The 27,585-nt window shown below is 35.4% G+C and overlaps 1 protein-coding gene across 1 annotated transcript; it reads right to left on the bottom strand.

Moving 5' to 3' along the window:
* Window positions 1–27,322, bottom strand: LOC125922780 (UDP-glucuronosyltransferase 2C1-like). Its single transcript, XM_049630567.1, has 6 exons — window positions 25,877–27,322; window positions 19,329–19,477; window positions 14,238–14,369; window positions 5,521–5,608; window positions 3,514–3,733; window positions 1–1,616 (listed from the first exon to the last, which is right to left on the bottom strand). The coding sequence occupies exons 1-6, from the start codon at window positions 26,595–26,597 to the stop codon at window positions 1,337–1,339; spliced, it is 1,590 nt and encodes a 529-aa protein (XP_049486524.1). The 5' UTR covers window positions 26,598–27,322; the 3' UTR covers window positions 1–1,336.
* Between the last annotated feature and the right edge of the window lie 263 nt (window positions 27,323–27,585).

The following is a 27,585-nucleotide window of genomic DNA, read 5'->3' as shown; positions in this document are numbered from 1 at the left end:
ATATTTCTTTATTGTTAATTTAACGCCTAAGAATTGTTTGCCTTGCTGTTATTTAGGCCACTATTCCTGTAAAACACAGATAATCCTCCAAAAGATTTATATTGTTCTAAGATGCAGCTATAATTTTAGGTCTATTAAAATTGGATTATAAATATCAAGCTGTGGTAAATCATTTACTGAGCTTGTTTAATACATAATTCCAGTTGGATTAAATAATTCTTCAACCTCAAGGGTAAATAACTGGCAGATGTACTGGAAGATAGTTTTTTTAGAAAAGAAAGGGAGAGAGAATCCTTACTTCTACTGAAATTCAATGTATATCCTTATGCTTACTGCAGATTTCTGGCGAATGTTAGTTATCAAGAAGCCTAAGTATTAGTTCTTGGTATAGTGGTCACAGTACAGTTTTTGAGAGGACCAGGAGAAGTGCTGGGGTAAGGGAAAGGATGAAATGGGAAAACCCACTGCATTTCTGTTAGATGGAGAAATCATCCCCACAGCAGACAGAATTCTGAGAAATGCATATCCCCCCCCCTCAAATTATCTGCAGTGCAGTTAAAGAGTTATAGTTTTGTCTCTTCTTTCCAAACATGGATATTATAAGTAAAATTGGTGGGAAGAGTAAAGGGCAGGTATTAAATTATAATTGTTTGGTTTTGTTCCACCATACCATCTATAATTCTAAGTAATCGAAATCAACTAGTTCTCTAAAGTCACAAAGTATTATGGTACAAATCTGGTACTATTATTATTAATTTTTAAATCAAGGGCAATCTTCAAATCAAAGACAAAAGATAGTGTTTTGTACTCCAAGGGGAACAAAGATCGATGTGTCATATGAGATGAAATTAATGGTTTTAAAACATGATTCCCAGCAGAGTAGAAACTTTGAATCTCCTAATATTTCTATTAGAAGGGAACCTCTGCTTTTTTTCTACTTTGTCTAGTTTAGAGAATATGCAATAATTATAACATACTGGATGCAAAATGATGTTAAGTATTTAGAAAAGGTTTAATATGATTGGTACTGAAAATAGAATTTATTATTGCATTCCTGAGTTCTCAAACACCATCCTAATTTGTTGAGCTAAAACAAGTGAATAAAGTACTAGGATTTTAGTAGTAGGAACCTCCATGTGTTTATCTTCTCTTTTTAAAGAATAAGGTATTATACATCTTAACTCTAAATCATGTAATGAACTCCTTGGGTGATTCTTTGATCTTTGACTTCATAAGCTGAGGAATGGACAAGAACTGGGAAAACTAGGAAAGGAATCTGTTCAAATCACTGGCTGGTTAATTCAGATGGGTCCTGTTTTCTATCTAAACTATTAAACTATTCTCTCTTGTTCTTCTTCCCTGTCTTACCAAATTTCCAGCAACAAAACAGGCAACATTTTGTGACCAGGAATATAGTAGTAGCCACACAGGCCAGCAGGAACCCAATCACATCCAACGAGTGGTACTGGACCCAGGTGAGGTCATGGGAGGTTGGCCGAAGGTGTTTGGCTCCTTTGTGGCGCATGACAAATTCAATCCAGAAGACTGCTCGATCCAAGGGCTTTGTAGGCTGATCATGGTGAATTCTTGATAACCTCATAGCATTCTCTTTATAGCTAAAGATTGGATACATAGATAGCAATTTGAAAAAATTCATTAAGAACATGAGATACCTAAAATTATGTTTCTATCAGTAAAAGGATATTACATAATTATATAAGAAATTGTCATAAATGATATCGAGTACAGAATGCCTATGACAATTTATTTCCTCTTGAGAGATTTCTAGATACGTTGGCCCTATCAGCAGAATTGTTTGTAGTTTAAGTAATAATTGGAAGTAAGGGAGAAAAGACTTGCTAATTGGAAATACCATTAAAAAGTTTAGAAATAGGAATGTAGAGGGACACCTGGTTGGCTCAGTGGGTTAAGCCTCTGGCTCCTGGTTTTGGCTCAGGTCATGATCTCACGGTTTGTGAGTTCAACCCTGAATGGGGCTCCTTGCTGACAGTGTGGAGCCTGCTTGGATTCTCTCTCCCTCCCTCTCTCTGCCCCTCCCCTATTCATGTGCACTCACGAGCTCTCTCTCACTCTCTCAAAATAAATGAAAGTTAAAAAAAAAAAAAAAAAGAAATATAGAATATGTAGGCTGAGAATACAGACTTTTGATCTCATTTGCCAAGCAAGGTATTAGGAACGAGCTAGTGATAGGAAGCAGTATTGAGGGGCAGGCTCTCCCCCTGCCTGAGTTTGAGCTGGAGTGTGAGTGGGATGATGCAAGCAAAATGAATCTGTGTTCCTTTTCTTCTTGGGATGTTATTTTCAGTTTGTTGTTGTTGTTGTTGTCGTTGTTGTTGTTCTGATGCGTTGCTAAAATTTGTTAAGTGGACTCTAGTTCTTTTCTGGAGCTGTTTTCTTTCCTGGAGGGCTCTATAAGGTTGACCTTTGCCAGGCAACAGAGAGGCTAGGGCCTTCCATCTTTTGCTGTTTGGATCTCTCAATTGTATTGTATCTTCTTTCTCTTGTTTTAAGTTAGTATATACCAATATAGGATTTAAAAAAAATTTTTAATGTTTATTTATTTTTGAGAGAGACAGACAGAATGCAAATGTGGGAAGGGCAGAGAGAGAGGGAGCCACAGAATCTGAAGCAGGCTCCAGGCTCTGAGCTGTCAGCACAGAGCCAGACACAGGGTTCAAACTCACAAACTGTAAGATCATGACCTGCGCTGAAGTCAAGACGCTTAACTTACTGAGCTACCCAGGCACCCCAATATAGAATTTTTTTAATCAAAAAGTAGCATGATCCAATTTTTATAAAATTATTTCTTTTTCTTCCCTATTTATAGATTAGCAAAAGGAAATATCTGAAGTAATATTTCTCTACTGCTAACTAGTTATATCTGCATCAGGAAAGTTATTTTTTATTTTTATTTCTCTATTTTTTGTTACATTGCCTAATTCTTTATACTGGTAATATTTGCAATTTTTAAGAAATAAACAATAAAATTGTTAGTAAAAAATAAAGATCTGCGTCTCTTCAACAATAACTTATTTTCTTTAAATAAACAATATTTCTTTGAGGTTGTAATCTATTACCTATTAACGGTAGGTGAATCAAAAGGCCTACATAAAATTTGAGAAGTATAAAACAATTGAATTTGATATTACCTAAAAGTGTCAGCTTAGGGCACCTGGGTGACTCAGTCATTAAGCATCTGACTTCGGCTTAGGTCATGATCTCACGGTGAGTTTGAGTCCCACATCCGGTGAGCTCCAGCCCCACTTTCAGTGAACATGAGCCCTGTTTCAGGTGAGCCCTGCTTCTCTCTCTCTCTCTCTGTCTCTCTCTCACCCCCTCCTTTCTCTCCCTCTTTCCTTCCTGCCCTGCCCCCTGCTCACTTGCACCCTCTCTCTCCATCTCAAAAAAGTGTCAGTTTAAAAATTGAATGAAACAATTTACTCCTTTTAAAACACCAGATGCTTCTCAGAAAAGAATATATTCTATACTTACGAAGGGTTGTTAATAACTGCCTTCAAAGCGTTAAGTAGATCCGAACTTGTCATTGTATGTAAGTCTACTTTAAGAGCTGCCCCTTTGGCTTTCATACGAGCAATATTATCATACTGATCACCAAACATGGGAATTCCCACCATAGGGACCCCATGGTAAATAGCTTCATAGATCCCATTGGTTCCACAGTGAGTGATAAAAGCTCTGGTCTTGGGATGACCTAAGAGGAAAAAACATATCATTATTCAAAGTTGTGAGAGTTTCAGAAACAGAAAATCGTGACACCTATAAACCATTGATTCAATTAGGTAACATATACTTAAATTCAAGTTAGTTAACATGCCATGTGGTATTGGTTTCAGGAGTAGAATCCAGTGATTCATCACTTTCATATAAAACCCAGTGCTCATCCCACAAGCATCCTCCTTAATGCCCATCACTCATTTAGCCCCCTCCCTCCCTCCCTCCCTCCAGCAACCCTCAGTTTGTTCCATTTTTTTATGGTTATTTATTTTTGAGAGAGAGAGAGAGAGAGAGAGAGAAAGAGAGAGAGCATGAGCTGGGGAGGGACAGAGAGAGAGGGAAACACAGGATCCGAAGAAGGCTCCAGGCTCCAAGCTGTCAGCACAGACCCCTACATGGGGCTTGAACTCACGAAGCGTGAGAACATGACCTGAGCCAAAGTCGGATGCTTAACTGACTGAGCCACCCAGGCACCCGTTCTATGTCTTTAAAAGTCTTTTATGATTTAGGCAGCATCTTCTACACAATTCTGTGCCATGAGACTATATATAAATTCCTATAAGATCTAAAGAAAGCAGCAATTCGTTATTCCAGGCTAAGCAGCAATTACTTACTCTAGCAAGTAAGTCATTTCACAAACCTCTAAGAAGGTCTATGTGGACTTTAAATGATGGAGAGTAGTTGCCAGTTGGACAAATTGGGGTGAGGAATTAATAAAAAAAAGGATGGAGTGATTTAAAAAATGAAATTCTTGTATGGATAAGGGAAGGAGTGGTGGGAGGTACAGGGTTTCAGTGGGAGAATGTTGGCATAACAGTCTAGGAAGATAAATTAGGGAAAGTTCATGAAGCACTCTGTTTAATAAAATGGGATTTTACATTTGATTTTATAGTAGTATAAAGACATTTATAATATTAGAGATGGTGAATAGGATTCTCACTTTTTTTTTTTTCAAACAGAAGAGGAAAGAAGAGAGGTGGGAGTAAGTGGATATAGAGAACCAGGAGGCTGCTGCAGTATTTTATGCAAGAGTTAATGAGAGCCTGATCTAAATGTGTGTTGACTCTGACTCTGAGGAGTCATAAATGGGAGAATTCTATTTTGATTGTAATTTAGAGCTCGGGAAAGATTTGCTCCTTGACCAAACTCTAGTCAAATTTCTTTGAACTCTCTTCTCAACTAGGCTCTGATTTTGGAGCTTCTGAATTTCTCTCTGCATTGCCCAATTTTAGCAAGAATCCTACTAAATCAGTTTAGCTAGACTCCCCCAGTTTGGTATCTGATCACCCATATTTATATCTGATTGGTTTCCTCATCCTTCACCTTCCCCAGGTGGTGTCTGATGACCCCGGTCTGTTTTCGGCAAGAATCTGCTTAGGTTGGTGTAGCCAGAATCCCTCCCTTGCCCTGATGTTTCCTCTTAGTATTCTTCTACCCAGTGACCCCCACTCTGCTCCTTGGCTATAAGATCCCCACTTTTTCTTATTGTATTCAGAGTTGAGTCCAGTCTCTGCTTCACTGCAAAAGTCCATGAACTAGTATCTATATTCATCATAATGGTCTTGAATAAAGTGTGCCTCACACTTTTTAACAAGTATCATGAAGAATTTTTTCTTTAACAAGTTCCAGAAGAAATGCGAAGAAGAAATTAAAAATTTTTTTGCTTGTTTTTAACACAAATTTGTTGGATTGATCCGTTACTAAATTATCATTCAGAGGATCCCTCATTCAGCTCTGTTTAGTTTTGCTTCCCTTTGGTCTTACCAAGAAGATCATTCTGGGGAATCCATTCATATAGCCGGGTATTGGGTCCTAATGTGTCTGGTTTCTTTCCTGTGTATCTCCACAGAACCTGTCAAAATAAATACCTTTAATCTATTAGAAGATTTTCAGAAGCACATCCTTTCAAAATGAGACACTTACTCAGAATTAGCCTAGTTCAATGCCTCCCTGTAACAAATGAACAAAATAAGGCCTTAAATGATTAAGTAATGAATGTTTAAAGCACTGAAACGGCAACTATGTTTTCAAACGCTTGCAATAATCCTAATAGACTGTCATCATCAGGGCCATTCTCAGTAGGTGAAGAAACAAAACCAGACAATCTGTATATGGAATAACTACATATTGGTGTTATTAGGCCTTTGTGGGAATTTTTGGTAATTTTTTTAAACAACGTTTAAAATTTTTTCAAACAACATTTAAAGGGAATTTTTTTAAACAACGTTTCCAGAGGCAAAGGAGAAGGATGTTACATTCCCTTTAGGAATTTGTAAGTGTTTTGAACTTTTGTTATAAACTTGACAGTGACATAGAAGCAAGTATTGTTGGGGTGCCTGGGTGGCTTAGTTGGTTAACCGTCTGACTTCAGCTCAGGTCATGATCTCATGGTTCGTGAGACTGAGCCCCACGTTGGGCTCTGTGCTGACAGCTTGGAGCCTGGGACCTTCTTCAGATCCTGTGCTTCCCTCTCTCTCTCTGCCCCTCCTCCGCTTGTGCTCTCTCTCTCTCAAAAATAAATAAATAAAACATTTTTTAAAAAAGAAGCAATGTCTTTTTTATTGTGGTCGAATATATGTAATGATATTTAGCATTTTAATGTATTATAAGTATACAATCCAGTGGCATTAAATACATTCACAATATTGTAGAACCATTACTACTATTTTTAACTCAAATGTGTCTGTCCATCATCTCCAACATGAACTCTGTATCATTAAACAATTAACTCCCTATTCCTCCGACTTGGCAGACTTTGGTTACCTTTATTCTACTTTCTGTCTCTATGAATTTGACTGCTCTAGGTACCTCATCTAAGTGTAATAATACAGTATTTGTCTTTTTCTGACTGCCTTATTTCACTTAGCATTATGTCCTCAAGCTTCATTCATGTTGTATCATATCAGAATTTCCTTCCTTTTTAAGGCTGAATAATATTCCATTGTGTGTATATACCACATTTTGTTTATCCATTTATTTGGTGGTTGTGAATAATGCTGCTATGACCATTGGTGTACAAATATCTCGTTGAGTCCCTGATTTCATTTGTTTGGGGTTTTTTTGGATATGTAGGTAGGATTGTAAACACTGGGTCATATGAGAGTTTTATGTTTAATTCTTTGAAAAACAAAACTGTTTTTCATAGCTACTACATCATTTTGCACTCCTACCAACAATGTGCAAGGGTTCCAATTTCTCCACATTCTCACTAACACTTGTTATTTCCCAATTTTTAAATAATAGCTATACTAATGGATTTGAAGTGTTATATCTTTTGTGCTTTTGATTGCAATTTCCTTAATGATTAATGATGTTGAGCACCTTTTCATGTACTTATTGGCCATTGTATATATTCTTTGGAGAAATATCTATTCAAGTCCTTTCCCATTTTTGAATTGGGTTTTTGTTGTTGAGTTTTAGGTGTCCTTTATGTATTGTGGACATTAATCCCTTATCAGATACATGATTTACAAAGCTTTTCTCCAAATCTGTATGTTGTGTTAGTTTCTTGGTAGTATCTTTTGATGCACAAAAGTTCTTAATTTGATGAAGTCCATTTTTTTCTTTTGTTGCCTATGCCTCTGGCGTCATATCTGTGAAATGAAAGCCAAATCCAATGTGATGAAGTTTTCTTCCAATATTGTCTTCTATAAGTTTCATAGTTTTTCTTCTAAAGTTTAGGTTTCTGATCCATTTTGAGTTAGTTTTTGTATACGGTGTAAGATAGGGTTTTAACTTCATTCTTTGGCATGTAGATATCAGGATTTTACCAGCACTTTTTCAGAGACTCTCCTTTCCCTACTGGTCTTGTACCTTTGTTGAAAATCAACTGATCATATATGTGAGGGTTAACTTTTATTCTGTCTTTCATGCCACTGGTTTATATGTCTCTTCTGCCAGTTCCACATTGTTTAATTTACTGTGGTTTTATAGTAAATTTCGTATTTCAGAGTTGAAAAATGGGAGTCCTCTAACTTTATCCTTTTTCATAGATTGTTTTGTCAATTTATGGCTCTTGCAGTTCCATATGAAGTTGAGGATTGGATTTTCATTTGTACAAAAAAGTCTGTTAGAATTTTGATAGGCGTTGCATTAAATCTGTACATTGCTTTAGATCATGTTGACAACTTAACCATGTTAAATTTTTCTATCCATGCACATGGTATGACTTTACTTGTTTAGATATTCTCTGGTTTCTTGAAGAAATGATGTTTTGTTGTTTTCAACATACAAATATTTCACCTCCTTGGTTAGATTTATTCCTAAGTATTTGATTTGTTTGGTTGCTCTTGGGAATGGAATTGTTTTCTTAATTTTATGCTCAGATTGTTCAAATATGTGTGTATAAACACAGCTGATTTTTGTGTATTGATTCCACAATTTTGTTGAGTTTGATTATTAGCTCTATTAGCTCTTTGTGGATTCTTGGGGATTTTCTATGTATAGGATGATGTCATCTGCAAATAAACATTATTTTACTCTTTTGTTCCAATTTGGATGCTTTTTCATTTCTTTTTCTAGTGTAATATGCCCAGACCATAACTTCTGGTACAATGCTAAATAGCAGCAATGAGATTAGGCATCCTTGTATTGTTCTTGATTTTAGGGAGAAAACTTTTAGTTTCTGCCATTAAGTGTGATGTTAGCTATGGGTTTTCCGAGTTTACTCGTTATCATATATTGAGGAATTTACCCTCTATTCCTAGATTTCTGAGATTTTTTTATCATGAAAGAATGTTGGATTTTATCAAATTCCATTTTTGGGTAAGTTGAAATAATCATGTGGTGTTTTTTTTTTTTTCCTTCATAAGTATTAATGTGATGTATTGCACTGATTAATTAACTTCGGCTGAACTACTCTGGCATTCCTGGGATAAATCCCATTTATGGTGAAACACCTTTCAATATTATAGTGGATATCATTTTTTTAAATAATTAATTTTTTTCTAGTGGATTTTATTTGCAAATATTTTATTGAGTATTTTTACATCTATATTTACAAGGGATCTTGGTCTGTAATTTTATTTTCTTTTACTGTCTTTATCTGGCTTTTGTATAAGGGCAGATTTGGCCTCAGAATCATTTAGGAAGTGATCCCTCCTCTTCAATTTTTTTGAAGAATTTGAAAAGCATTAGTTTATTTAATTATTTCTTAACTGTTTGGTAGTATTTACCAGTAAAGCTATATATCCAGGACCTTTTGTCATTGAGAGGTTTTTGATTACCAACTGAATGTTTTGAGTTGGTATAGGTTTGTTGAAATATTTGTTTCTTTTTTAAAGTAAATTGTGTTTTTCAAGGAATTTATCCATTTCTTTTAGGTTGTCTAATTAGTTGATATACAATTGTTCCTAATAAGCTCTTATAATCCTTTTTATCTCTGTAAAGTCAGTAATCTGCCCAGGTTCATTTCTGATATTAATTATTTGCATCTTCTCTTTCTTTTTTTAATTTCTCTTGCCAGCCTGGCTAGAAGTTTCAGAAATTTGTTGATATTTTCAAAGAACCAACTTTTGGTTTCATTGATTTTCTTTATTATTTTTCTATTGTCTTATTTCTGCTCTAATGTTATTTCATTCCTTCTGGTAACTTTGGGTTTAGTTAGCTTTCTTTTTAGGTGTTCTTTTTAGGTGGTTCTTTAAGGTGTAAAATTAGGTGTTGACTTTAGATCTTGCCTCTTTTTCAATGTAGACATTTATAGCTATAAACTTTCCTCTGAGCACTGCTTTCATTGCATCTCATATATTTTGGTGTATTGTCTTCATTCATTTTCAAAGTATTTGTAATTACTCTTGTGATTTATTTTTTGGCTTATAAGTTGTAAAGTACAATAGCATACATTAACTCTGCTCCTTCATAGCTACACCCCCCACTCTCTGTTCCTGATGACACAAGATACACATTTATACATTATGTTTATAAAAATAGATTAGATTAATAATGGCTATTTATGCATTTTTAAAAAATCTTTGAGAAGGTTTTAAAAAGTAGAATACAATAAAATATTTGAGAAGATTTTAAAAAGAGGAATACAATGGCACAAAAACAGACACTCAGATCAATGGAACAGAATACAGAACCCAGAACTGGACCCACAAACGTATGACCAACTAATCTTTGACAAAGCAGGAAAGAATATCCAATGGAATAAAGAGAGTCTCTTCAGCAAATGGTGCTGGGAAAATTGGACAGTGACATGCAAAAAAACGAACTTGGACTGCTTTCTTACACCATACAGAAATATAAACTCAAAATGGATGAAAGACCTAAATGTGACAGGAAGCCATCAAAATCCTCAAGAAGAAAGCAGGCAAAAACCTCTTTGACCTTGGCCGCAACTTCTTACTCAACACATCATCTCCCGAGGCAAGGGAAACAAAAGCAAAAATGAACTATTGGTACCTCATCAAAATAAAAATCTTATGCACAGGGAAGGAAACAATCATCAAAACTAAAAGGCAACTGACCAGAATCAGAGAAGATATTTGCAAACGACATATCAGATGAAGGGTTAGTATCCAAAATCTATAAAGAACTGATCAAACTCAACACCCAAAAAACAAATAATCCAGTGAAGAAATGGGCAAAAGACATGAATAGACACTTCTCCAAAGAAGACATCCAGATGGCCAACAGACACATGAACAAATGCTCCACATCACTCATCATCAGGGAAATACAAATCAAAACCACAATGAGATACCACCTCACACCAGTCAGAATGGCTAACATTAATAACTCAGGCAACAACAGATGTTGGCAAGGATGCGGAGAAACAGGATCTCTTTTGCATTGTTGGTAGGAATGCAAACTGGTGCAGCCACTCTGGAAAAAAGTGTGGAGGTTCCTCAAAAAACTAAAAATAGAACTACCCTATGACTCAGCAATTGCACTACTAGGCATTTATCCAAGGGATACAGGTGTGCTGTTTCAAAGGGACATACGCACCCCAATGTTCACAGCAGCACTATCAACAATTGCCAAAGTATGCAAAGAGCCCAAATGTCCATCAATGGATGAATGGATAAAGAAGAGGTGGTATATATATATACAATGGAGTATTATTTGGCAATCAAAAAGAATGAAATATTGCCATCTGCAACTATGTGGGTGGAACTAGAGGGTATTGTGCTAAGCGAATTTAGTTGGTCAGAGAAAGACAAAAATCATATGACTTCACTCATATGAGGACTTTAAGAGACAAAACAGATGAACATAAGGGAAGGAAAGCAAAAATAATATAAAAACAGGGAGGGGGACAAAACATAAGAGATTCTTAAATATGGAGATCAAACAAAGGGTTACTGGAGGGATTGTGGGAGGGGGTTTGGGCTAAATGGGTAAGGGACTTTGAGGAATCTACTCCTGAAATCATTGTTGCACTATATGCTGACTAACTTGGATGTAAATTTAAAAAATGAATTAAATTTAAAAAAATAAATAAGAAAAAAAGTAAAAAGTTAAATACAATTAAAACTACAATAATACTAGCTTTTGTAATTGCCTTAGTTTTTACCTTTGCTGCACATCTTTATTTTTTCATGATTTTGTGTTACTGTCTAGTAGCCTTTCATTTCCACCATAAAGACCTTTCATTCTTGCAGGGGAGGTCTAGTGGTAATGATCTCCCTTGCTTTTGTTTATTTGTTAATGTTTTAATTTCTGACCTCATATATGAAAGAAACGTGCCTGAAATGAAATTCTCAGTTGGCAATTTTTTCTTTCAGCACTTTGAATATATCAACCCATTACCTTTTGGCCTCAAGGTTTCTGTTGAGAAATCGTCTAGTCACCTTTTGTGTGTTGAGTTGCTTCCCAAGATTCTCTCATTGTCTTTGTCTTTCAACAACTTGATTATGTATCTTAGTGTGGATCCCTTTGAGTTTATTCTACTTTAAATTCATTAAGCTTCTGGATTTTTAGATTTGTGTCTTTCATTGAATTTGGGACCTTTTAAGCCATTATTTCCTCAAATTATTTTTGCCCATTACTCTCAGGGACTCTCAGAGTGTGTTTGTTCTTCCACTTTATACTATCCCATAAGTCCTTTAGGCTTTGTTCACTTTTCTTTGTTTTTCTTTTTGTCCTTCTGTCTTGATAATTTCAATTATTCTTTCTTCAAGTTTATTGATTCTTCTGCTGGCTCATATCCGATTTTGAATCCCTGAAGTGAATTTTTTATTTCAGTTATTGTAATTTTTAGCTGCAGAATTTCTTTTTGGTCATTCTTATGATATCCTTCTCTTTCCTGATATTCTTATTTTGTTCCTACATCATTATCTTCTCTTTATCAGGGTCTTCCTTTAACTATTCGAGCATCTTTAGGGCAATTGTTTTCTTTATCTAGTACTTCCAACAGCTAGGCTTCTTCAGGAATGGTTTCTCTCAGGGTGCCTGAGTGGCTCAGTTGGTTAAACATCTGATTGGGCTCAGGTCATGATCTCATGGTTCATAGGTTTGAGCTCTGTGTTGGGCTCCACACTGCTGGTGTGGAGACTGCTTAGGATTCTCTCTCTCTCTCTCTCTCTCTCTCTCAAAATAAGTAAATAAACTTTAAAAAAAAGGAACGATTTCTCTCAATATATTTTGGTCCTTTTGATAGGCCATAGTTTTACATACCTTTGTATGCCTTGTCACTTTTTTTGTTGTTGAGAACTGGACAAACGATTTTTGTAATCAATATAATAACTCTGGAAATCAGATTTTTTTAGGCAATTTTTTTTTAATTTTAGAGAGAGAGCATACAGGCAGGGTATTGGGCAGAGGGGGAGAGAGGGAGAGGAAGAGAGAGAGAGAGAGAGAGAGAGAATGAATCTTAAACAGGCTCCATGTTCAGCATGGAGCACAATGCAGGGCTTGATTCCATGACCTTGGAACACGACCTGACCTGAAATCAAGAGTGGGACGCTCAACCAACTGAACCACCCAGTGCCCCTGGAAATAGGATTCTCTCTTTCCTTAGGGTTTGAGGCTTATTTGTTTATTTTCATTATTGAAAAGTGTCTCTTTGCTAGGAATCAGACTGAGGTGAATGCTTTAGATCTTCTATATCTAAAGAATTTTTTTTGAACCTGTATCTTTCCCTTGACATAGATATTGCTTTCTAAATTCCATTGTAGGTCAGGTTGTTTTGAATGGCCTCATTCCTTAATGTCTGGCTCACAGGCAGAGAAAAGAGGGAAAAAGAAAAACAAACAAACAAACAACAGTGCTGCTTCAACTAATGGGTGTTGAAATAATTATGACCAACTTTTGTTTCTACATATCAGTGGATGGAAGGCAATAGTTAGCAATCAGAATGCAGAATCATAATATTTAGAGGATAAGATCCTTTTTGTCCATCTTGGCTCCATCAAATCACACAGTAATACAGGCAGGTTAGCTGCCATGAGGCTGGGTGATACAGGATCTGAAGCTGCTGCAATGCCAAAATTAACTACAATTGACCAAAATTAATTACAATTGATCAGCCAGTATTTCACCGCAAATTGCAAGTGCTCAGATAGACTGCAGAGTTCTAATACAGTTACTTCAGAGTTTTTGCTAGTATAATTGCTGTTTAGGTGCTTCCTTGGTGCTTCCTACTTTACCTTGATGTCACCTCTAAACATACTTCAATACAATTAAAAATTTAATACTTTTATGAAGATTTTAAAAAATTAAATATTTAAATGGGTACTGCTTCCACAAACAATTTTCCAAAGGAATTTAGTTATGAATTTAAGCACTGTCATGATTGTTTGGAACTTAAAAATAATTAATTGTCTATTTTGACTAAAGCTAGAAAACAAAAAAATATCCCTGGTAGTTTAAGAACATTATTAAGTTATAACCTAGAATGTTATTAACTTAAAAATCAGATTTTGCTAGGAACATCATAGAGTGAACTGTACAAATTTTTTACTGTATTACTAAAATTTTTAACTGTTTAAGAGAATCCTTATTTAGGAGTATTCTAGGAAGCTAAACTGTCAGTTCCAGGCTAAACCAGGACCTTGTTCAAAACCATCAATTAAAAGTCCCAATTATATATAGTCCCAATTATGTCCCAATTATGAATTAAGTTCATATTTTTAAAATATCTTTTCCTTTACGATCATATTCATTATAACTGGCATGTGTGCCTCAGACTTAAAAATAAACAAGAACAACAAAATAAGATTAGATTACATAGAAGCCTTAAATCCTAGACATAGAGCCAACAGATTGCTTCAGATTAGTGAATGATTTATTTTATCCTATTAGTAAAAATAAAAATACTACAATATGTGTTCCTGATAGTAATGCCAAGTTTAAAGCAAGATAATAATCAAATGTTTTTAGTGGCCCTCTCTAGCATTTAATACTTTTTCCTCAGAGTTCAGTTAAATTGATATTAACAATACTAATAGCTTTTCTTAACATTCGTTAAGTAGATTTTTAAGGAGAACTTCATGGATTTTAAAATGGCTGCCCCTCAAAAAAAGATAAGATTATCCGACCTTCTGTGGAATCTGGGCAAGGGCTGATGCAATTAGATTAGACTTTTCTTCTGTGAGGTTTTTGATCATTGAACCCAGAGTAAATACCACAACTCCATCCTTTCCAGAGCTTTGGACAAACTCTTCTAACTCCTGTAAAGAAAACAGTCTTTGTAATAATGAAAATTTAGAGCTTACAAGAACAAGAAAGCCATATAACTTTAGCACTGTGTCTGAATTATTGAACAGTTCTGTCTTTCCATGTTAACCATTTTGGAGTATGAAATATGATCACTGGTTATCAGGGAAATAAAAATAATTTAGTTTGGAGGTTCCCTTCCAATGTGTTCTAAACACTTTTGAGGTATGTTTGTGTGTGCCTGTGTTTACCAATTATTGACTATGTGTTATCTCCTGCCATGTGCTGAGGTCTTTGGATGCATTATTTAACTTAGATATATGGTGAACTTAAGAGATACGTATACATTTCCACACGGGAGAGCTGTTTCAGAGAGGTTAAGTAATTTGTGCAACGCTACACAGCAGTAGCCGGCAGAACCAAATTTCTCAGTGAAGCTTGTTGACTGTACAGCCAGTGACCATACTTCGTGCTCTCTACTGCCTCTAACATCCTCTCCATAATGCCCCAAATGTGGCATTTGATTACTGCTTTAAGTTAAATTCTTCTGGTACTTCACTTTATATTTAGCCTTGGATGCTAAGAAGATTATCATGAACTTTTATGTTCATTCACAGCCAGAATAATGATATGCTAATGGATACTTACTTTTTTTCTGTTTCTAAATTTAAATTTTCTTTTGGTTACATTTGTGCTTTATATAAGCTTCCAGTACCACATTTAGAAATCAGGTAGCCATACAACTTATCAGATAAGTAACACAGAAATACCTATAATACCTATAAGTGACAATAATATTATGGAAATATATGGCTTTGCATTAAAGATAAAAATGGCATATTTAATCCTGTTGAAGTCAAAAGCAATCTTTTTATCCCATTTTTAAGTACTAAATAAACTAAGCCAATCAAGTAAGACAAGAAAAAAAAATGTATGATGACTGAAAGGGGAAGGCAGGAAAGAGATTCATTTTAAAGAATTGGATCACATGATTATGGAGGCCGACAGGTCCAAAATCTGCAGGATAGGCTATCAGTCTGGAGACTCAGACAAAAGCCAATACTGTCTTTCAGTTCTGAAGGCTGTCTGCTGTCAGAATTCTCTTTTGCTTCAGAATGGTCAGACTTTTGTTTTATTCAAGCCTGCAGAGGTTCACCAACATAATGGAGAGCAATTTGCTTTACTCAAAATCCACCTATTTAAATGTTAATTTTATCCAAAAATTACCTTGCAGAAACACCCAGAATAATATTTGACAAAATATTTAAGTATTTGGCCCAGGCAAGCTGACACATAAAATTAACTATCACACTGTGATGATAGATGGATTGACTTAATATGTAAACCCAACAGTCTCTTTAATTTTCAATTACAGCAAAATCTTCTTGAGAAATCGGCAAGTATTTTATAATGTATGTAGAAGAATATCTTTCATAAATAATTAATGAATTTTGGAAAATAAAAGGAAATACTTGGAAGTACCTCAGATAATAATATGTAATATATAACATGAAATATGTAAAATGATTGCTCTGATCTCCTAGTAGATGATGTGAACAATAGAACAAAAGTGGTAAGACCAGAAAAAGAACTGAGTATATGAAAGCCTGCCATGGGATAAGAGTGATGTCAGAAGTTAGTGAGACAATCAGTGAGAAAAAAAATCACACTGAGTAGATTATTAGGAGTGGTGTAATAATATATAAATTATTGAGACAAAAAAGGTAAGTGAATATTTATCTCCTACATATATTTATATGATATCATAATAATAATTTAAAATCTAAATAAGCCTGTTCAAGCCTTTAGCTGACTGGATCACCCACATGATGGAGAGCAATTTGTTTTACTCATAATCCACCTATTTGTTAATTCTTTAATATGCAAGCATTTTCGCAAAATTTCATTCCCTGAATAATTCAGGTGTTTAGTTTTGGTATTAGAATATTGCAGGATTTTCAGTAATATCCCTAATTATAAAAAGCAGATTAAGGACACTAAATGTATGTTACCTACAAATACAAAAGTCAATGTGAATGTACAAAGTAACCCATAATGAGGATGAAAAGTGAAGTAATCATGAGGTTTGAGGCTCTAACAGAAAGAAACATGATGACAAAATCTGATAAAACTTGATTCTTTCCACAAATAATAACCACATTTGTGTGCTGTTTTTGAGTTAGTGTTTGTACACTTTTGGAGTGTCCCTGGGGTCCTACTATGCTCTGGTGGGAAGAGATATGGGAAATAAGATTGCATTGGAGAAACATATATTATTGGTGAAATAACTAATTATGTAAATACACACAAACACAGATTATGTAAACACATATGGTATGTTATGGTATCAGTAATAAGGCAATAGGAGGGTTCTGAATAGTACTGAATTATTAAGATATAGCAAATAAGCCCATAAGTAAATCTTACACTATCCTGACAGTTTTTTCTTTGTCTTTAGAATTGAATCTATACAGTGCATGGATATTTTACCAAAAACTATGAAATAACATAAAGAAGGCTCAGAATATTTAAGTGATTACTTATTTTTTAATGTTTGTTTATTTTGAGAGAGCAAGTAGGGGAGGGACGGAGAGAAAGGAAGAAAGAAAATCCCAAGCAGATTCCATAAGGTCAGCACAGAGCCCAAAATGGACCTTGATCTCATACACTGTGAGATCATGACCTGAGATAAAATCAATAGTTGGAGCTTAATAGGCTGAGCCACCCAGAGGCCCCTAAGTGATTACTTTCTGAGCAAAAGCAATAGTTTAGAATAATATAGAATGGATTTCCAATATTATTTAAGTTGTCAAAATATTAATTTATATAATAAAATAAAGTAAAACTTCCTGTTACATGGTTTAAAAATTCCCAGATATTCTCAGTCTCTTCGATGAGTATTCCATATACTTTCTGGTCTTACTGAAAATTGGATTTTGCCCTATAATCCTTTAAGTATACTCTATTCATTCTACCATACTTATATCAGTCAGGGTCCAGATAGACACTTGATCCGTGTTCTCCTCTCTTCTGACTGTATTTCCAACGGTTTCCTTTACTATGCCTTAAAAAAGTATCTTCATCTTTATGTTTTTAATCATAAAAACATATCAATATCAATAACCCATGATTCCTAATGCCAATTGTCAATCTTTTAGGAAAAGCCCCCATTCACAGAGGCATCTAGTTCATAGTCTTATGCTCCACCCCAACTTCTGTTTTTACTCTGGGTAACTTAATGTTCACGATAGGCACCCAATATGAAATCATGTTTTTTTTTTTATCCCTTGACATCCCTAATTTAAGACCATTGCTTATTTAAAAGGCAAAACCATGGAGGCAGTAAAAAAGTGGTGATCCCAGGGATTTAGGGATAGGGATAGATGAATAAGTGGAGAATAGGAGATTTTTAGGGCAGTGAAACTGTTCCGTGTGATACTATAAGGGCTGATACATGACATTATACATGTATCAAAACCTATAATATATATAACATAAAGAGTGAACTTTAAGTTATGGAAATTGGTTGGTATTGATTGTAACAACTGTGCCCCACTAGTGTGGGATATTTATGGTGGAAGAAGCTGTGTGTAGGAAACAGGCAGGAATTCTCTATATTTGCTGCTAAATTTTGCTGTGAATGTAAATGGCTCTAAAAACAGTGTATTAAAATTAAAAGAAGAAAAACACAAATACTGCCTATCCCCTGAGATTAAGACACTGTATTCAACAGCTGCTTACTTAACATCGCATTGGTACCTCAAATTTAGCATGCCCAAATATGAACACATTATTTTCCCTCACAGCTGCTCCCCTTTAATTCTTCACTTTAGTAAATGCCACTATTCTCTGCTAAATTGGCTGTAAGAAACCAACAAAGACATATACAAAGAAACAACAAGCCAAGGATTCATTCTCGAACTCTCTCCCTTAATCCCCACCTCCAGCCAATCACCAAATCATAATGATTTTTTTTGTAAGTACTTCTTAAATCTCTCTACTTCTACTCAAAAATTACTATCATATTATAGTTTGGATCTCTATAATCTCTTGCAGGAATTATTGCAACTGTATGTCAGCTCATTTCCCTGTGTTAAATCTTGCTTCATTCCAAACAATTCAATAGTCAATGTTTATGAAAAGGTAAGTCAATGTTTATGAAATGTTTTGCTGTTTAAAAATTATACACTGATCTTTCATTGATCTTAAGTTTGAAGAATACTTAGTATTGCCCATTTGTTGTTTTTTTGTGTTTTTTTTTTAATAAACTATCTCCTGATAACCTTCTCAGTCTAATTTCTCTTCTTTGTTAAAACCAAACAGTTCATCATTGTTGAACTTTTGCCAGGTTTTTTGGATGGGCCATTATATCTCTATTTGAAATATTCTCAAAGTATTATAATTTCCCCACTATTATCCATTTCTAAGACTAGGTTATGCTAAATAACATGCAGCTACAAAATCTCAGTGGCCTAAGACAACAATTTATTTTTTTCTTATGTTGAATCCTTATCTATTGAGCTGCAGCTGGTTTATCCATTCTTTAATCGGGAACTCAGGTTGATATATTATCTAGAACACTACCTGTAGCTACTATCTATAGCCCTTTGACATAACAAAGGAAAAGAGAACTCTGTAGTAACCAGATCTGACAATTAAATAGTGGGCCTAGAAGGGATACATACCACTTTACCTCAGTCTCATTGTGCAGAGTACTCCATGGTTCCACTACACTCAGGGGCTAGGAATCTCATCCTTAGCAAATATGTGACATAGCTGATGAACAACATCACTAGTGGTTGTCATGATAATGTTATAAGATACCTATGGTAGTATAATAGTCTAAGAAAATAATGCCCATTAACTGCTGTGTCCATGTTTTCAGCTTAGGGATTAAACATTATAAATAATAAACTAGAAATAATTCCAGGAGATAAAAAGTTAAACAATCAAAAATAAGCACACTTATTTACCTTCGGTAGGGGCTTTGCAGGCTTGCAGTGCAGTCCTCCAACAAATTCAATGTTAGGTAAATAAGGGTAAGGAAATTCAATATCCCAGTAAGTTCGAATCAACCACATTTCAGCTTTCCCCATAATCTCACATAATGTGGCAGGTTTTCCTGAATACAAATGAAGGATAATGGAAAACAAACTGGTATATTAAATAGGGAATGTTTGACCATCTAATTTTCTAAGAAAAATCTTTAAAGAACCAATATTGGGCCCATGCAAACCATACAAAATCAATTCACCTTTTCCTGAAGGCACATAATAGTGAGATTTTGAATAACCAAGCAAGGATTTAAGTCTAGAACAAGACCAAAAGCCTGCTGCTTTCTCCTGCCAATGGAGTCTGTCTCTTCAGCTAAGCCTGAGCCCTACTTCATGCTCAGAATTGGCAAATACTCTCAGCAAAGGATAAGAAACAAGCAGTGATCCTTGGCTCATTGTAGTAGGGTCTCTGACTCTTCTGGAATTACAATTTATCTCATTCTTGTTGCTCCAAAAGCCTTTTGATTTCTTTAAAAACTGACCTTTGAAATTCATCTGTCTTCTCGTGTTTTCGAGTGTGCTGTAAACACCTAATCACATCCAGCCAGGAATAGAATCTTTTAATACATTTTTGAAAAGTCTTATCTCCTTTGCTATGCAAAATTAAAGTTCCTGTTTCACAAGAGTTTGTCCTCTTTGGTGGCAAAATATTAGCTATTCTGACATATTTAGTTGACTGACAGCAACAAAGGAGTACCTTTCAACTGATGTGGCAACCAATTGAACATTAACAGAATAAAAACTCAAATTAGTGGCTGAATTAAATGATTTTCCTTATTTAGGAGCCAGAGCTTTATTTCTGAATTCTAGTCAATTACTATGGTATAAGGAAACTTACCCAGAGGTTTTGTGTCCTTTTGAAATATATATTCAGTATTGCTGATACGAGGAAATTGTAACTATATAGTTTTCCACCATAAGGCCTTTTAAATATTCTCCTTGATAATTCTAAACATGTTAAAATTTTGATCAGAAAATATGAGGGATTTTGAATTGACCAGGACAATCTATCTGTATAAGCAATCACAAACAAATCTCAGTAATTTATGGGTTTGATTCTGGTAATGGCAATGGTATTGAAAATCCAACTTCATACTCAGTACATTCTCCATTTTAGTGACTTCCTGGTGTCAGCCACGGATGTAATCTTCTTCTCTTTGTGTAATGCTTCACTCGCCCCACCTTTTTTATAACAGTTTTGTAATTGATATGCCATACAATACTTCCTTCTAAAATACACAGTTCAGTAGTTTTTAGTATATTCATGAAGTTATGCAGCCATCACCATTATTTAATTTTAGAATATTTTCATTACCCCCTCTAAAAAACCCTGTATCCATTGGCAGTCATTCTGTTTCCCCTTCTTCGCAGCCTCTGACAACCACTACTCTACTTTGTCTGTATTGGTCTGTTCCAGAATAATCTCACTCATTTCATATAAATAAATTACAAATGGTCTTTTGTGCTCCCATTTTTCACTTAGCATAATGTTTTCAAGGTTCATCCATGTTGTAGTCTGTATCTGTTCTTCATTACTTTTTATCGCTTAATAAGATTTCTTTATATGGATATGCTTCATTTTCTTTATCCATTTATCAGTTGATGATCATTTAGGTTGTTTTCATTTTGGGCTACTATGAATAATGCTGCTATGAGCATTCATGTATATGTTTGTGTGGGCATATGTTTTTATTTATTGTGGATACACAGCTAAGAGTAGAACTGCTGGGTCATAATGGTTGATTCACTTCTTCATAACAAGATAATATCTTTTTGTTGTTGAATCTCCATTCCTGAGATATTAGGACATTAGGATATTTAGGACACTTAATGCTATTTATTGAAATGAAGTCAATATAGTACAAGGGAAGTAAAAATAATTGATTTGGATAAAGAGATTTTTAGAAACCATTGTCTCAAATTTGGAAGTCAAAAGAAACCACAGCATGCCTTTTTGATGTCATACTGAGACACTGTTAAACAATAAATGATGGAAGAATTATTTAATTCTTTAGAAGAATGTGCCTATATTTTACTTTTTTATTACTGATTCCCTATTTACTTTTGAGTCCACATATACTTGGGTTAAATGTTAGCTTACGTATTTCTGTCTGGTAGAAAATATCATCCCCCAAATTATGATTTTATTGCTCTATATGACATTAAGCAGTTTTGTGTCTAACTTTAGTAGTATTACCCTAACATTACTTTTTCCCCCCAGTTGTTTACAAGTAGCTCCTCAAAATATATTTGAACCACACTTGCATTCTTAACTGGTTTCCTCCTCAATGATTGAAAATATATATATATACATATATACATATGTATATATATGTGTGTGTGTATGTATATATATGCATACATATATATATTTATGATTCATTTAATGATTGTATAAGAATTACGGGTTGTATTTTTTTCAAAAATAATTCAAAAAATACTTGGAATACATTACATAATGAAGATCCTAAATTCTGAATAACCCTAAATAAAAAACTTTATTCTACTAAAGTAATAAAATTTTTAAACTTCTGAGCCAAAGAAATGTTTTCCGTCTACCTATCAAGCCTTCACATTCTTCTTTCTCAGATTACTGATATATTCCCAAAAAGAATATTCTAGGGTGCCAAGAGCTAAGAATCAGAGACAAAGTCATGTTCCATCAATGATGGTTCACTATAAAAGAGGTTCCAAAACTTCATGTTAAGTTTCTGGAACCAGAAATAAACAGACAACTTAGATCCAGCAACAGATCACTCACCGCTTTATTCATGACTCAGAAAATGTCTCCAAGATGAGATGCTGTTACCTTTGCTTGGTTTTGCCTTTTGCTGTTTGGCCCCTGACCATGGGTAAGTGATGGGCATAGCAGTTTCTGTCCACATGTTTTTAGGGCCAAATCTAGAAGAAATAAGCACCTGCTTCCATCCACAGAAGGCCCAGAAAAAGTCACAGTGCTGTGTGTTAGATCTTATACTGTCCTGAACTAATCACTGGCATATCTTGGGCAGCATACTTCATCAGCAAAGGCAAATGCTGTTTGATATCGATTATATGCAGAGTCTAGAAAAATCAAACTCATGATAAGAGAGATCCGATTCGTGGTTGCCAGAGGCTGAGTGTAGAGTGGACGAATGGGACGAAGGTTGTCAAAAGATGTCCATTTCCAGTTATAAGATAATAAATACTGGGGAATATAGTGTACAACATAATCATTATAGCTAAGAATACTATTTTGTTTATTTGCAAGTTTCTAAGAGAGTAGATCTTAAAAGTTCTCACCATAAGGAAAACAATTATGTGAGGTAACGGGTGCAAACTTATCATGGTAATCATTTCACAGTAATACATCTCTCAAATCATTGCGATGAGTATCTTATAAAATGTTATACCTCAACTGTTATCTCAGTAAAAGTGCAAAAATTCATAACAAGAAAAGAGTTTTGGTTATCACCTATTACTCATGATCTTATTGGAGCAGTCAGTCAATGGAATACGCAGCACACACACATACACACACACACACACACACACACTCACAAAATCACACAAAAACAAAAAGCAACCCTCCAAAACAAACCAAAAAGTGAGATCAACTTCTGAAAGAAAAAAAATGACTGTCATTACTTACTGACTTTTTTTTTTAATTTTTTTTAACGTTTATTTATTTTTGAGACAGAGAGAGACAGAGCATGAATGGGGGAGGGTCAGAGAGATAGAGGGAGACACAGAATCCGAAACAGGCTCCAGGCTCTGAGCTGTCAGCACAGAGCCGGACGCAGGGCTCGAACTCACGGACCATGAGATCATGACCCGAGCCAAAGTCGACTGCTTAACCGACTGAGCCACCCATGCGCCCCACTTACTGACTTTTTATGAATTGTCAGTCCAATCTAAATCTAACTTAAATACTAGTAGAGTTGCTAAGGGATTATATTTAGGTTGCTGAATTCAAGAGTGAAATACAAAAGCACCAACGGATCTCCTTTATCTTTATAACTATAAAAAAGAGATATTAATGGTAACTAGACTATAAAAATAATGCTAGAAATAAGTGAGAGTTTTAGCAAAGAATGGTAAAATATTACTGATTGTTATAAAAAAGATCTGAATAAAAATTTGTTTTGAAAAACTTTAGATGTTCAAGAGGTCAGTTTTCCCGATTGATCTCTGAATTCAGTGTAAACTTAACTCAGTAAACACATAGAATGCTTCATAAACTTTCCATAAAGTTCATTTGAGAGGAAAGATGCAGAAGGCTATCTACAAACATTTTATAATAAACAAACATAGTAGGAATTTATACTCTTAAGCTCCAGAGATATAACTGAAGAATCTTATGTGGGAGTTTTTTTCCTGACATTATTTTGTTCTGGCATTGAGAAGAATGAATAGAGAGAAACCTAAAAGCAAAGTGAAACTAATATGTATAATGTGAAAATGTCTCGCATCACAAGGAAGTGTGATTCAACGGTAATAGTTGATAAGTTATTTGGCCATGTTAAAATTTACACTTAAGGTATTAATATTCTAAATCTTCAGGGTTACATAGAAAAACTTCATAGGGAGGGTAAGTGATTATTTTGTTATTGTTAAGATGCCAGTAGTAATGCCAGGGACCAAGTTGTTGAGAAGAGAGATTTTGCTTTTAAAATATACTTTAAAGACAAGGATGTAAGATGTCCAAAATATGCAGACTTGTAAACTGGAAGACTAGGCAAGCATAAAATAATAATGAAGATACTTTCTATTCTTACAGCTTTTTTTTTTTATGTTTATTTTTGAGAGAGTTCAAATGAGCGCACATTTTGAGAGAGTTTTGAATGAGCGCACAAGTTGGGAAGGGGCAGAGGCAGAGGGAGACACAGAATCCGAAGCAGGCTGCACACAGAATCCGAAGCAGGCTCCAGGCTCCTAGCTGTCAGGACAGAGCCCAACATGGGGCTCAAACCCACAAACTGCGAGATCGTGACCTGAGCCAAAGTCGGTGCTCCCTCAACTGACTGAGCCACTCAGGCGCCCCTATTTATATAGCTCTTTGTAATGTAAAACAAGACAAGCCATAACAGCAAAAACTTCCTCACCTTTTGGAAAAAAGAATTATTATTATTATTTTTAATGTTTATTTATTAGAGAGGGAGGGGGGAGGGGCAGAGAGAGACAGAGACAGAACCCAAAGCAGGCTCCAGCCTCTGAGCTGTCAGCACAAAGCCCAATGAGGGGCTTGAACCCACAGGCTGTGGTATCATGACCTGAGCTGAAGTTGGGACACCTTAACCAACTGAGCCACCTAGGCGCCCCTGGAAAAAGAATTATAATGAAACTTCCCATTGAACTAATCTATAGTATGGGAATGTAGAATATAAAGAGGTAAAAAGAATTGCTGAAGTAAGAGAGAAAACAGTGTGCTCAGGGTCAAAGCTCACAATTTGACCTCTAATGCAATTTTGAATAGAACAAAAAAAAAAACAGTGAGATTTAAAAATCTGGAAACATGGTCTTTTAGGGGAAAAAAAAATCACATTTTGCCATTGGGAGAGAACTGCATATGAAACCAATATATATTTATTTATTTTCTAGTTTTGTGCTCATCACATGCTAAACCCTGCAACCAGCAATAAAACCTAAATTGGATGCAAACAGAAAGTCTGAGAAAAAGCAAGTCGATCAGGAAAAAAACAAAAACAAAAAAAAACCCCAAAAAACCAGACTGTATAAAAGCAAAACTAAACAAGAGAGGAATAGTCCAGAATTATGTCAAATTCAGCACACAGTTTTCTAGATATTCCAAAAACATTAGTAGCAGCAACCAGGATTTATGTGTATACATAGAGAATATTCTTCCTGTGATAATTTGTAAAAAATCAATCATCCAAAACCAAAAAAAAATTTTTTTTTTTTTTGTTTTTTACTTAAAAAGCTTGGGTCCTCACTTAAAAATATTTTTTTAAGGGACACCTGAGTGGCTCAATCAGTTAAATGTCTGACTTGGTCTCAGATCATGATCTCACAGTTTGTGGGTTCAATCCCTGCATCAAGCTCTGTGCTGACAACTAGCTCAGAGCCTGGAGCCTGTCTTTAGATTCTAACCCTCTCTCTCTGTCCTTCTGCTACTTGCACTCTATCAAAAATAAATAAAACACATACAAAAAAATTTTAAAAATACGTTTTTTAAGATTTTATATCGTCAGGTAAACATTTACATTTTATTTTTTAAGTGTTTATTTTGAGAGAGAAAGCACACAGGTGTGAGTGCATGAGTGGGGGGAGAAGCAAAGAGCGAGGAGAGAGAGAGAGAGAGAGAGAGAGAGAGAGAGAGAATCCCAAGCAGGCCTCGGGCTTGATCTCATGATCACAAGATCATGACCTGAGTCACAATCAAGAGTCAGATGTTTAACCAACTCAGCCACCCAGGCACCCTTTTTCTTATGAAGTAAGAATCTTTAATGCATGCAAATATATCTTACCTAAAGCCTTGCTGTAATAGTCATCCCATTCCGGAAATACAAAATATAAAAACATAATATCAGTCACTATGTACAGTAACCAATTCTCTAGTCTCTGTACAAAAGTCATGCGGTCTGTCAGTCCCGATGTGATGCCAGGAACATATGAAGAAGGGATAGGAAGCTGAGCACACAGTCTCTCAATGACATTCCCATAAGAAAATCGAAAAGAGTATATAAATGGAATATTGAGGAGCTCAGCCAACAATTCCCCACAAAAGCTTAAGGGATCAGCTAAACAGATATCAAACTTAGCTGCTTGTAGCCTGCTGAGTAACTCCTTATTTGTGATAGCACTCTCACACATTCTTTTGGCTGTCCTAGAAAACCTGTAGACAAGTTCTGTCAGTTTTCCTTGCATGCTCCACCATGAAAGTTTTGGCACTTCAAAGGAAATATCATAGAGAATACCATTGAACTCTTCCATGAGAGTTTCTTTAGTTACTGGAAGTTGAAGGATCTCCACATTAAAGGGAATCTTGGTATGATCAAACAGATAACTTGGTGAAGGTACCAGGACAGTTACCTCATGCCCACGAAGCTGGAGTTGATCCAGGATAACTTTTAAATTAATCCAGTGACTAAAATCCAAGGGCCACACAAGTATTTTCCCAGTCCTTCCAGAGTCGAAGAAATACAGATGCAGCATGAAAAGAACCCAGAAACCTTTTACAGTCCTCATGATCAACTCTTGCTCTAACTAAACCGAGGCTTAAACCAAGTTCATGAAGTTCACAATCCCACAGATCTCTTTCATGACTTTCTCAATCAATTTATAGTAGGTTGAGCTGAACTTTGGAGTACATAGTTGGTTTTACCAAATGCAGCTGTTTTGTTTTAAAAAAAAATCAATACAGTTGGGGCGCCTGGGTGGCTCAGTCGGTTAGGCATCCAACTTTGGCTCAGGTCATGATCTAGTGATTCGTGAATTTGAGCCATGCATCAGGCTCTGTGCTGACCCCTCAGAGCCTGGAGCCCACTTCAGATTCTGTGTCTCCCTCTCTCTGCCCCTCCTCCACTCGTGCGAGTGCGTGTTCTCTCTCTCCCTCCCCCTCAAAAATAAACAAACATTAAAAAAATGTTTTTAATCAATACAAACAACAAAATGAGTTAGGTAGAAAATAGAATGAGAGTTTTAAAACTTCTTTTAGAGGATATGAAAACAAAAAGGCTTAAACACAAATTGAGAATAAATTCTAAATGATGTTAAAATCCATCACCATGTGAAGCATATTCATTTAAGGCTGGGTATTTTGGTAACTTTTTCTCTGGTATCTTAAGTTCCTTTGAACAGAATGGTCTGTGTAGTATTTTTCTTATGGACAACTCTGCTAGGAATTCTAGAGGAAAGAGGTTATCACCTACTTCCAGAAGCAGAGTATATGTGCCAGAGGCATTAGGGCAGTGAGAAAAAAATTTTTTTTTTTTTCAACGTTTTTTATTTATTTTTGGGACAGAGAGAGAGACAGAGCATGAACGGGGGAGGGGCAGAGAGAGAGGGAGACACAGAATCAGAAACAGGCTCCAGGCTCCGAGCCATCAGCCCAGAGCCTGACGCGGGGCTCGAACTCACGGACCGTGAGATCGTGACCTGGCTGAAGTCGGACGCTTAACCGACTGCGCCACCCAGGCGCCCCGAAAATTTAAATCCAAATGTTCTCATGCTGAAT

The sequence above is a fragment of the Panthera uncia genome, chromosome B1 (genome assembly GCF_023721935.1).
Source record: "Panthera uncia isolate 11264 chromosome B1, Puncia_PCG_1.0, whole genome shotgun sequence".
NCBI lineage: Eukaryota > Metazoa > Chordata > Mammalia > Carnivora > Felidae > Panthera > Panthera uncia.
Note: the sequence above shows the minus strand (reverse complement) of the source record. Positions and strands in the feature narration are given on the sequence as shown.

Bases quoted from the DNA above. Each gene is read 5' to 3' on its own strand.
- LOC125922780 (XM_049630567.1), bottom strand. From the start codon at position 26,597: ATGAGGACTGTAAAAGGTTTCTGGGTTCTTTTCATGCTGCATCTGTAT. The intron at 5,609-14,237 runs GTCGGATAATCT...TTATTTTGACAG, and splicing joins TTGCCCAGATTCCACAGAAG to GTTCTGTGGAGATACACAGG. The intron at 1,617-3,513 runs GTAAGTATAGAA...TCCAATCTTTAG, and splicing joins GCAGTTATTAACAACCCTTC to CTATAAAGAGAATGCTATGA.